General features: G+C 35.8%; 1 protein-coding gene across 2 annotated transcripts; it reads right to left on the bottom strand.

Annotated features, from left to right (window-relative positions):
* Window positions 1–7,767: 7,767 nt before the first annotated feature.
* Window positions 7,768–10,265, bottom strand: LOC113227192. Of its 2 annotated transcripts, none has more exons than XR_003310177.1 (2): window positions 9,984–10,142; window positions 7,768–8,304 (listed from the first exon to the last, which is right to left on the bottom strand). XR_003310177.1 is itself a non-coding variant. In XM_026460078.1 (2 exons), exons 1-2 carry the CDS (start codon window positions 10,239–10,241, stop codon window positions 7,933–7,935), a joined length of 432 nt encoding a protein of 143 aa, XP_026315863.1. In that variant the 5' UTR covers window positions 10,242–10,265; the 3' UTR covers window positions 7,768–7,932. The 2 variants fall into 2 exon arrangements, 1 of the variants encoding a protein (XP_026315863.1); XM_026460078.1 differs by lacking the exon at window positions 9,984–10,142 and adding an exon at window positions 10,182–10,265.
* Window positions 10,266–12,910: the final 2,645 nt, after the last annotated feature.

The following is a 12,910-nucleotide window of genomic DNA, read 5'->3' as shown; positions in this document are numbered from 1 at the left end:
TATGTACGAGTGTATACTTATCGTCCTACAGCTCGGAGGGTAAGTACAATCGACGTCGTAAGATACCTGACCCTCTAACCGTCTATTTGATTCTAAGTAGATCAGTGTTAAACAAACTTAACCTTTATCCTGTGAGCCGCAAAAATTATTTTGGTAAGACTTTCTTATTGCACCATTAGTGAATGACGTTTTTAGAAAGTTTTTAAGCCAATTTGATTTTAATTACTTTATAGAAATAATATAAAATCTTTGCGATTCTAAGCTCCGCGCGATTAGGCGTGTCGCTTACCACCAGGCGCGCGACTTGTTCGTCCCATTACATGGTATCATAAAAAAATGCAACCTGTATTTTCACTAATAAATTAATAATGGATTACTACTAGATCAGCAGTTAAATTCTCCTAATGAAAAGAGATTTAGAAGTAGCACTAATTGCAAAGTAGAACAGTATTTCTAAATCACACATACGAGGCAGTTGCCTTTTATTTCTTGGTAAAAATAAGAAAGATGAAAGAAACACCAACTCTACAAAAAGAAAAATATATAATATATAATAAATAGATATAATAAAATGTTTCTTTATTTAGGTATACTTCCCTATATCTATGGTATACACCCATTGACCTACCAATAAATGGACATCGGGTTCGCGCTAAAAAGTGTCCGCACCTGTAGGGCGTTAAAATCGCATACATAGCGTCTATCGCGCAACAGTCTTCGTTTGTTCGACTGACAGAGCAGTTGTCAATCATGCAGTAACTTGTAAAAATTACTGCAGTAAAGTGTAAAAACAGGATTTTGTATCATATTTTCACTAAACAAATATATTGTGTTATCATAGTTTTCATTTAACAGTGTTATTTGGTGCAGTTTTAAAGTATTTAATTTATATATAAATTAATCGTAAATATAAATTACAAAAGCAAACAAAATAATCAAATAGCTAACTGTCCTTTTTCTACACATTGCATGCGCTGAGGATGGAAAGAGACCCATTACTTCAATTTCAAGAAGCCTAAATAAACTTCTTGGCCATTTTCAATTGTTCGAACTATAAGCGATTGAAATATTTGGAACAAAGAAACTATAGAGTCGTGTTGATTTTAATCTTATTTTTAAAATGACTTTTTATTAAACATTAGCAATAACTAACAAAATATTGTTGTACTCGTTTTATTGCTTGGGATTACCTATTAGAAGTCAGAAAATATTCTTTTTATTTTTTGTTTCTTTATTTGTTTTTTTGGAATGGCAGCCAACAATATTACTTGTTCTGGTTGCTTACAACCTACTGAAAATCGTCGTTTTTTGTGCTGTGCAAACTGTAAATGTCATTATGACCTACTACGTGCAAATGTGTCCGAGAAATGATTCTTTAATACTATGACTTGCGAACACAGGGCCACCTGGAAGTGTCCTTTGTGTGTTAGCAAACTGCCTAAGGCAGATAAATCTGATACCCCTGTGCGGTCAGTTGACGGGGTTACGGTTCGACGCGGCAGAAACCGGACTCAAGGTGCTCCAGACTGGACGATTCGCTGACTTATCTGCCCAAGCTACCCGATAACGATGGTCTCCTCAATGACACAGAGCATATTGTGACCCTGGAAGGGTCACTGATACAGAATTTGCTCATGGAAAAGCGTTTACTTCGTGAGGAGATGGCGGCTTCGCGTACGCAAATGAGGTCACTTAGTACAGTCTTGTCCAAGCTCTCTGACAGGATGGCCATTGTTGAGCAGAGAGTGAATACGATTGACGAAAGGGTGAACTCGCTGTTGCATCGCTTTGATGGTGGAGCCGGGATTGGTGGAGGTGCTGTTGCCAACAGCTCGTTATTAGTGGCAGTTGAACAATTAAAGACTCAATTAAATGACCGAGATCAAGAGTTGCTGCTCAATGATATAGAGCTGTCCGGTGTTCCAGAGCAAAAAGGAGAAGGCCTGCCACACGTCGTCATGACGTTGGCCAATAAGCTTGGTGTCAGCCTGCCGGAGCAGGATATTATTAGTACGTTGCGCGTTCGACGAGTGCCGGATTTAGTGGACGGAGACGCGAGACCGCGTCTTGTAGTCGTACGTCTGGCGCGGCGCACTATGCGTGACGAACTTCTGCAAGCGGCGCGCGTTCTTTGCGGCGCAACCACTGAGGGTACGGGCCTGCCTGGTCGTTCGCGCAGACTTTACGTGAACGAGCGGCTGACCAGGGCAAATAGGCTTATATTCCGACGTGCCAGAGAGGCTGCAGCGCATCTTAATTAGCGTTTTGTGTGGATACGAGATGGAAATGTTTTCGCTCGCCAGCAGCACATTGTGGGTGTAACTCGCCACCGTTTACGCACGGAGGCTGATCTTGTCCGTGTTTTTGGCTATGACTCTTTTGGTACTACTAATGACAAATGAATTATTTCGTCCCTTTTGTATGTTACACACATGTTATTATTCATTTTGTAAAATGTGCACGTAGTGGTGCTATTGTCGTTGTACCATTTTCGGTGCTTATGATGTTTTATTCCCAATATATTTTGTACATATCTCTGTATGCCATTCAATCACTACCTTTCATGCATTTGTGTTATATGTGTATTTTGCGTGTTTTTGCAAAATGTAGTTATCTTGCTGTTTTATTTTTTGTGATCATAATGCTTTCATATATCACAATTCTCTTTATATGTGCTGCTATGCATCTACAACGCTCATTCTTGTTTTATTTTTATCTGTGGTTGGCTCAGTAGTGAAAGTGTTCATTACTACGTATCTGCGTGTGTTGTTGCCGTGGGGCTTAATGTATCGGTTTATTATATTATGGTGCTCATTTTATTACTAACTTTGCGCATTTAGCCTGTGCTTCGGATTTTGCATGATTTTTTACACCGATTACTATATTTGTAATGTATTATTTTGATTTGTTTATTCGCTTGACTCGTGGTGCTGCTTACATGTATTAATTTTAACCTTTTTACAATGACTTCTAATGTTAAATTCTTTAGTTTAGGTATTTATAATGCTGGTTCGCTAAACACAGGTCATAATGATTTTAACATTGCGATGGATCAGTATGGACCTGATTTATTGGCTGTAAACGAGACCTGGATTGCAGCGGATCAGACAATATGTGCTCCATCCCCGCCTGGTTATAGGTTTCGCCTAGCTCCACGCCCAGTTCACATGCGGAGAGGCCGAGGTGGGGGTGTAGGATTCTATATTAGGAAGGGTGTACATGTCCGATACATTCCAAGTCCGAATGACAATATCGTGTGAATAGATTTAGAGTGATTATAGGCACAGCATATATACCCAGCTGGATCAACGTAGATACTTTCATTGATGTGTTGACTGAAACAATTACGCATTTTTCTACTTACGATTATTTGGTACTGGCAGATGATTTCAATATAAACATGCTGTGTCCATCAGACCCTAGCACAGTTAAATTGCCTCAATTTTTACAATACAAAGACCTTAAACAGGTAGTCGACATACCAACCCATTTTTCTTTGACATCTGAAACTTTAATGTTGTGTGTATTAATTGCAAAGTTCATAAAGTCACAACACACAACGCAAAGACAGGATTGGGTCATATATGGCTGCTGTCATTTTAAATCATAAAAAATCAAAAGTGCCACCCAAACTTGTAAATTATCGACCCTTAAAGGACATCAATCTAGCAGAATTAAATATTTATCCGTTAATGCTCTGACGTTGGGTGTTTTCGATAGACTTGCTCCATTCAAGACCATTCATCTTAAACATAAGTCACTACCATGGGTGACTGATACGATAAAATTAATTATGGATTTACGCAACCAAGCTTATGAAAGGTACCGAATATCGGGTTTGGATTCACATGGTCAGTACTATAAGAAATTCACAAAAATTAGTTATAACTAGCATTAGTAACGAGAAACGTGCTTATTTCAATAATTTTATAAATTGTAATTTTAAAGATATCACTACCATCTGGAAGACTGTTAAAGACAAAATTATGTGTGATCCTTGCAAATCTGATTCTCTACCGCTTCAGTGATCCAAATGTTTTAAATTACCACTTTTTGAATATCCACAGTGGAGGTTCTGTTCCAATCTCGCAATTGACATATTTCGAATCTCACAGGTTTTGTACGTCCCAATTTAATTTGGATACTGTAAGTGAGGAGGATGTTAGCAGGTATATCATGTCTATTAAGTCGAACGCTCTTGGCTATGATGGTATTAATATAAATATGGTAATATGCTCACCCTTCCACATACTCAGAAAGTCATAACGAGCATAATAAACAGGTCGCTTGTCAAGGGAGAAGTTCCCGAACAGTGGAAGGTAGCTATGGTCAATCCATTACCAAAAGTAGATAACCCTAATGACCTCAAAGACTTAAGACCTATTAGTATTTTGTCTTTTTTGTCGAAGATATTGGAGAAGATTATACCTTGCAAAGACTAAACGAAGACCTGAGTGGTGTATATGAATGGTCCTGTAAGAATTCCCTTGTTTTAAATTCGACTAAATCTAAGTTTATGGTGCTTGGAGGCAAAGCGCTGGTACACAGAGTTAATAATTGTAATCCCATCGTAACTATTCATGGTCAACACCTTGAACGCGTGAACGAGACAAATAGCCTTAGGATGGTTATTGACAGTTTCTTACGATTCGAAAGCCACATACTGAACCTTGTAAATAGCTGTTTCTATCGTCTCAAAGTACTATACAAGATCCGTCACTTACTGATCGAAAAGTCCCGTATCATGCTTTGTGAATCTTTGATCCTTTCCAGGCTTAATTACGGTGATGTTGTGTATGTGCCTCGCATCCTAGAATGAACTAAATGTCTGTTGCAGCGCGTACGAAGTGCTTGCTGCAGGTTCTGTTATAATATTCTTCCACGGACCCATATATCTCCTTATTTAAATACTGCATCAGTGTTGAACATAGAGTCGCGTAGAAAATTTCATCTTGCTTGCCTTATGTTCGATATAATCAAAAATAAACGTCCCGAATAAGTCCCCCATTTAAGTAATTTAAATCTAAATACACTTTTGAAAAACATTTAAAATCTACTATATTGGCCAAGCAAAGATTGGGTATTCCTTTGCATTTCGCGCCTGAGATGTCGTATCCGACCGATTTATTGTTATTTTAGCAAGTAAATTAATTACTAATCATTACTTTATTGTATACAGATCACACACAATAATAAACTTAACAATTTTTGCTTTCTTTTTTGTTTTGTAATTTATTATTTGTTTTAAGGTTGTAATTTATTATTTGAATATTTAATGCTCCGTAAGTACATACTACATAAACTTCATACACATTATGCTTCGTGTACATAGCACACTAATTTGCACAGACAACTATCTTTTTCTTTTTACATTTTAATGTTCCGCGTAACCTTTTGGGAGGTAGATGAAAATCAGCGCGTCGTTTTTGCGACCGTTGTACGCTGAGCTGCGTCCTATGCGCCACGGCAGTACACATGACACATTTTTCTATTACAAGTTGATTTTGATTTTTGTATTTGTTGTTTATATAATCCTGTTTTTGTTCGTTTTAAGTATTCACTTCATTGTTTGTTTGTATTTCATGTAATTTGTGTGCTTTGTTGGCAAATAAACTGTTTATCTATATATCTTTTAAAAATGGACTGTTCGCTTAAAAAGTTGCATGTATCGCATACTGGCCTTACAATAATATTGGCCAAATCGCTCATTCTCGTAAGAAAAGACCAATTTCTCTTACGAATTATGACGAAAGAAATACTACTCTATTCACGGCACACATGCCAGACGCACTACACCGCCAGGGAAGCCGCAGCATAGCACGAAACTCATTGTTGTAGTAAACTCTGAGTCTATCAAAAGGTCGCTTAGCGTAATGATGATGCTAGAAAAACTAATGGTTTTTTTTTCACGACTCTAACAAATCATCTTAAAACAACATAGTCGTAAATAAAGGCCGTTTAAGCCGATTATCGAACCCAGCAAGCTTGTCTGGCAAGCTCACCCCTTTTTCACTGTACGATCAGTTTTTAGTGCTACACATGTAGCAGGTCTTCATGGCCGTATCTTATATTTGGGGTCATCTATTTTTATCTTACAATTTTATAATAAAAAGACACATTTACTAAGATACATAAATAATTATGCTTTTTTGTAAAAAAAATAAACCAACTTCAAAATTTTGTGAATATCTATGTGCCAAGTTTTATTGAAAACGGTTTAATCCCCTAATTTGTTACCCTTACAGGAGGATGTTATTGTGGAATTGAGAACTTCCTTTTTTGAAGTCGTTTAATAAAATATGTATCTTATAAAATACTTTTATTTTTATTTATAGAAAAACCAAAATTTATAAAATATGATGTTCCAAGGATAATTATTACGATAAACATCACGTATTTTTAATGGAATTGAATAAACGGTTATATACATATAGCTTATGTATGGCTTTCAAGTTTTAACATTTAATATCATAGAATAAATAATAACATTGTACATACATTATTCGCTATAGAGATTCTTGTGAAAGAATTCGCTCGGAAGTACTTCCACCTTACCTATTTCTACCGCCAAATAGTAATGCTCACATTATTGTAATTTCGAAGAAGTAGAGAGATTTAGAAGGGTATGGATGCTGGTGACATTACAGACGCATGGGACTTGCCAACGTATGTCTCAGGGTGACGGGCGAACTGACAGTGTTGACCTAAAGTTCTCAGTGGCACTGCGACTGATGTGAACAGGCGTGTCGCTTACCACCAAGAACACCGACTTATTGTCCCGTCATTTGATATCATAAAAAAAAACATATTTTCAATATATATCATTAAGGTTATATAGAGGTACTTTCCATTCAGTATGAATTAAATGTTATAATTATCTAGGAATATCATATAAGTTATTTTTTGATAACGTTATATCCTTAGAATAATAACGCATAGAAACCTAGCCCGCACACGCTAAGTGAGGCAAATTGAAGCGCGCCCAATGGGCCTACACGAGCGGGCGGGCCTTCAGTGCTCAAGGTCAACTTGCACCGCGAACAGCTCAAGAATTTTAGCTAAAAATGACGAAATGTGCTGTAAATGAGTGTAAAAATACGTCAGACAAACATAAAATAGATACTAACATCACATTCCACAAGGAAGTAACGCGTTTCAACTTGTATTTTTATATAAATATACACTAAAACCGAAAATTAACCTACTACTAAAACTAGCCTACATAAATTTGATTTTTGCCTCACTTGTGACAGTTCGTTTGATATGAAACTATCATTCTATGCGTTATTATTCTAAGGTTATATCATATTCATGGCAACCTATCACAGACTCGAAATTTTTTTGTCCAAAATAACGTTTGTTCGAATCTTCATTACACCGAAAACCGAATTATAACGCAACAGTTGTTCTTTCAGGGTATGTTGAATGTTTATCGCAAAGACACGATTAGGTTCGGTTAGGTTAAGTAAGGTTTAAAAGAAAAAAACATTTTCCTCTCAAAATTACTTTCGAGATTATGAAATTTCGACCAAACGTTATTTCTGGAAAATGTCATTTCAGACTACTGATAGGTAACTCATATTCTTATATTAATTCATTGACTTACAATTATATGGACGTCGGGTCCACGCTAAAAAGTGTCCGAACTTATAGGGCGTTAAAATCGTATACAGAGCGTCATTCACGCTTTAGTCTTCGTTTGTTCGACTGACAGCGAAGCATGCAAAATTAGACAGCACTGCGATGACATTACAATTTAAATTCAACGTTTTAGCTTTTTCATATTCCTTTACAAGTCTAGTGACTTCGTTTAAATAGGTTGACTTGGGACATTTTTTTCGTGGTTTTTGTATTAGACCCGTCGTCCATTTATTTGTAAGTCAATGTATTAATTCCATAAAATTCACGTTCAATTTGAATGACATTCACAAATCAGAGTATAACGAAATGACGTTTGCATCCTACTTTATTTACATAGAAAACATTTTCAGTATTTCTGTGAACCATCGCGTTACACTTGTAAAAAGGATATACCTGTACATTTAAAAGTGCAGTAAAATTTAATTTGTAGTCACATCCATCATCGACTAGGAGTTCGGCATGATCAACTTTATACAAATTAATATATCGTGGGAAGGCCACGTAGCTTTTGCCTTTTGCCTTTTGAACCTTAAAACCTTCCAGAGCAGCTTTAGCAGCGAATGTAACATATGGATCGTGAGGACTCACATGTATAAAGTCATCTGAATTATCATTATGATATTCTTCTATACTTTGATAATCGCTTTCCTTGCTATAGTTCACCTGAAAGTAAATAATAAGCAAAAGATTTTTAAAGTTTCTTGTGAACGATTTATGAAAAAATGTGTTGGCTGACATAATGTTTTTTAGATACAAGAAGTAGCGCATGAAAAAGCTAAATTACGAGAATATAAAAATATAATCAACTAGCTGGTGCCTGCGACTTAGTGTAGCATACTCTACTGCACTAATTTTCATAATTTTATTGGTTCTCCAAATAAATTTTTATCTCCTTTTTCACCCACTTTAGGATTCCTTCATCTAGATCCTATCTGTCTGTATACCAAAATTCATCAATATTGGTTCAGCGGTTTATGTAAAATGGTTTTATTTCCTGTGTGTAACAATCGCGAAAACCGAATAACTAAAAAACTCGATAAATCCAAAAATATGATTAAGAAACATGAAACGTCCAGTTACGAAATGGGTAAACCTAATGTTCAAAATCGTGTAACGGTGGGTGAGGTTAGGCAAGATCATGATGAAAAAATGATTGATTTGATGATGATGAAAGTATTTAGTTAAAGACTAACTTTTATTCAGGCAACTATTTTAGATTTATGGATTAGTTGTGATAACATCATCAGCTCAATTTTATTACTTCAAGAATGCAGATACAAGCCGAAATTTAATTGCACTTGGTCGCTAAATAACGTGATTAGATGACAGAATACAGAAATTATTACAAATGGATTTCAGTAGCAGTAGAGCTCCTTGTGAAAGAGTTCGTTGATGGAAGTACTGCCACCTTACCCATTTCTGCCGCCAAGCAGTAACGTCAGCGTTACTGTGTTCCGGTTTTGAAGGGTAAGGGTGCTGGTGAAGTTACAGGCAAATGGGACTTGTCAACTTATGTCTCAGGGTGACGGGCGCAGTGGCAGTGCCCCTCAGATCTTTGCAATTTAAAGCTCCCAGTGGCACTGTAACTGTTATGGACAGGCGTGTAGTTTACCATTAGGAGCATTGTTCATTGTTCGTCCCGTCACTTGATATTGTAAAAAAAATTCAAGATCCGACCAATTTCATTTAAACAAACAAATGGTCCGAGCATTTTGCACTCTCTCTATCGAATAATTACATTTAGAAATATAGGTTCATGATGACTTCAATTTACAAATACGTCAAATTTAAACTTTTAGGAAAGCTACAGTTGAGGTGTAAAGTCAAGTTTAAAATAAAGGCAAAGTCAGACGATAAACTTCGCAGTATCTTTATACTGCTGCATTGACACTAGCACTTGAAACATGAATATAAAAGCAAAGAGAAACCATTGAAAATGAAACAATTTCTTTCGGATCTAAATCGCATATATTTGGTGGTGGTCACGGCCATTCTTTGACCATTCTTTCTTTTCTAATTATACGTCATTATGACAAGCGGTAAAGTGTATGCCATCAATACAATAAGCAGAAACAGTAAATTTATATTCATCATCTTCATCATCCATCCCTTATACGTTCCACATCTGATACCGGGTTCGCTAAGGAAATATTTAGCCTACAATCTATCACGCAAGTTTAATGCAGTTAGGAACGTCATACCTTTTCCAAGGATGGTAAACCTTCTTCGACAAGCAGGTGTCATCACAGTATTTACCTTCACCGTTAGCGAGAGCTTACAACGAGAGCTTTTTAAATTTTCACAAATGTACAGAGCTTAAAAATTACAGCCATTCAAAGTACGTGATTCCAAGGGTTTCCAACCGTTGAGTCGACCTTTTAATTCTTGTCTTAGTGTCCATTCCCACTCGACCCATTACCATAGGAAAAGTTGTCTAATTTCACAATTGAACATGATCTTGAAGGGACCTTAATAAATATACAGAGACTACGATTAAAACAAAAAGGTACGAGATTTAAAAGTTAATGCATTTTACTTACACAAGTGACAATTGCAACAAAGAATACCAACTGAACACATAAGAGAATTGTTTGCCCCATAGTTGCTGCTAGAATGCGACAACTGGAATGACATTCACGCTGTATTTATACTTGTTTTATACACGGTGTAACAAAAAGACCTGAACAGACTATTTTAGCTGATAATATATTATAATAAAAATAGTTAAGAAAGCAGTCGCTTATAGAGAAGAAAACGAACATCATCATCATCGTAGTCCACTGCTGGACTTAACTTATCCCAATGTGCGCCATATCGTTTGGTCCTCAGCTTCTCACATCCATCTGCTGTTAGCAGCCTTTCGTATATCGTCTACCTGGCCAGATGGCGTCCTACACTACGTTTGCCGAACCGTAGTCTCCATTCAAGAACTCGTTTCCCCCATCGGTTATCGTTTCTTCGTCATACACTACTTGATACTACTCAATATAGCATTTGTATAGACCAAATTGATTTTATTTAACTTATATAAGATATTATGTGGTTTCCAAAATAAAATATATAAAAAAATAAAAAATGACAATCATGTATCACTCCTTGCAATTTTCACATTTTTACATTATCAATCCATATTTTTACATTTATCAATCTTTTCATAAAAGCCCTCCTATTTTTATCACTACCAGAACATTCTCCATAGACCTAAAAATATTCTTCGTGGATGTTCTGTTCCAGTAGCTCATTCTATTTCGCTTCAACATCTTTCTCTGTTTTTGTCACTACGTCTTCTCCCAAACAACAGTAGCATTCATGTCATTTGATAAATAATTTTTGTTCTAAGACTTTCGAAAATTCTGACAAAATCTTTACCGCTTACAATCTTGCATCAATTTGTCATATTAAACTTTGAGACTTTCTATTTTATAAATTAATTTATTCTCATTAGTACGATAACCTGTATGTGATCGTACACTTATGATACAGTTATTGTTGAGCATTTATATTGCAATTATAATTGTGACGAATCGATCTCTATACAGTAACACAGAAAGTTATTTCAATAAATATAACACACACCAACATGTAAAAACATTATTTTTATTTAACGTCGTGATCGATATCATAACTAGAGCTGTTTCATTGTATTCTTGTTTACTTTTTTTGTATAAAACCAAGAGACGGGACGAGTAAATCGTCCATAACAATTGTAGTGCCACTCATACCTGAAGAGTAATAACCACAATGCTCACCACATCACTCTGAGACATAAAGTTGACTGTCCCATTTGACTGTAGTTTCTCTAGCAGGTAAAAGTACCCTCCAAAACCCATAAAGCAGTAATGCTCACATTACTGCTTGGCGGCAAAGATAAGTTGACATTTCTTCCCTGGACAAATTTTTTCACAAGGAGCTCTACTGCAACTAAATAGTAATAATACTGAAGTCTAAATGTTACAAGAATCTTATAGCATAGAGCTGGGAGTGACCTTTAATAGTAAACGTCAATTGTTTCCACAAATATTTTCCATGGCCAGCAGATTAAGCTCCGCTGCATACGCAGTCCGCAGAATATGTGAGCTTACCGATGTTAGTACAGCTAGACTAGTTTACTTTAGTTAATGCCATAGTATAATGTCCTACGGGATTCTCATGTGGGGTAAAGCGGCAGACATACAAACCATATTTGTGTTGCAAACACGAGTGACTCGTTCTGTGTACCGTTTAAATTCTTGGGTTTCTCTCAGAGAAAAGTGTAAAGAGACTGGCATCACAGTAGATTTACGAAAAATATTTTGTATGTCCGTAAAAATATACATAATTTCATTAAGAATAGAGATATCCTTAATATTAACCTTTGTACTAAGTCCAAACTCATGGTACCACCATTTCGTTTAACCAAGGTTAATGACTCTTTTGTGGGGAACTGAATACGTTTTCACAATAAAATTCCGGAGCATATATTAAGATTATCATTTCGTAAGTTTAAAACTACATTAAAAATATTTTGATTGATATTACATAATTGAAGACTACGTGTTAGTTAAAGATGTATGGAAAGACGACATGGCTCTAGATTCCACACTTTGATTCAAAGTGTATTCCATAGCATTTTTAGTCTATTTGAAAAGAGCAATCCCTAGAGTTTCTTGCTCGTTCTTCTCAGGGAAGTCAGCATAGTGAACAAGCAGTAGCTTAAAAGTGACGTTTTCAAGTGTAAATATGGAATAAATTATTACTTGACTTTGACTTTGGATATCCATACGTTTAAGGGCCTCACTGACTCCCACAAATCTCAACAGTCTAGCTGATCATACCCTAAATTTTGCTTGCAATTTTTTTTTTTATTACTAGCTAGCTAACTTATGCAATATCTTTAGCGAATGGCGTAAGGATGGATTCCACTGAGTACGCAATTTCGGTTGGTACAGGAAGACAAGTATTATGTACATGTCAAATTTTTTATACTAAAACATAAAAGTTATCGACTAATTTTGTTGTAGAATTTTTAAACCTATCTCCTGAAAAGTTGCCATGTTATACTCCAAAGGTGCGAAATTCAAAATTAAAACCTAATGGTACAAATTTAAAATTTTGCGTAACGCGTATTTATAATGTTTTTGCTTATAAATACAATAAAATTAATATTGAAATTCTCAAAAAAAAATTTTTTTGCAATAATAACGCAACACACTCATAGTCCCGCACTAGGGAAACTCTGTATTGCGAGTGCCATGCATACACACATGGTGTGCAGGATTCGGTGGTTTTC

This window comes from Hyposmocoma kahamanoa, unplaced genomic scaffold, assembly GCF_003589595.1.
Source record: "Hyposmocoma kahamanoa isolate Upper Pololo Valley unplaced genomic scaffold, ASM358959v1 202, whole genome shotgun sequence".
NCBI classification, from domain to species: Eukaryota; Metazoa; Arthropoda; class Insecta; order Lepidoptera; family Cosmopterigidae; genus Hyposmocoma; species Hyposmocoma kahamanoa.
The sequence above is the reverse complement of the archived record's forward strand: the minus strand, read 5'-3'. Positions and strand labels throughout refer to the sequence as shown.

Excerpts from the sequence above, each read along its gene's own strand:
- LOC113227192 (XM_026460078.1), bottom strand. The coding sequence starts at position 10,241 with ATGGGGCAAACAATTCTCTTATGTGTTCAGTTGGTATTCTTTGTTGCA. Across the intron at positions 8,305-10,181 it reads TTGTTGCAATTGTCACTTGT|GTGAACTATAGCAAGGAAAG; the intron begins GTAAGTAAAATG and ends ATTTACTTTCAG.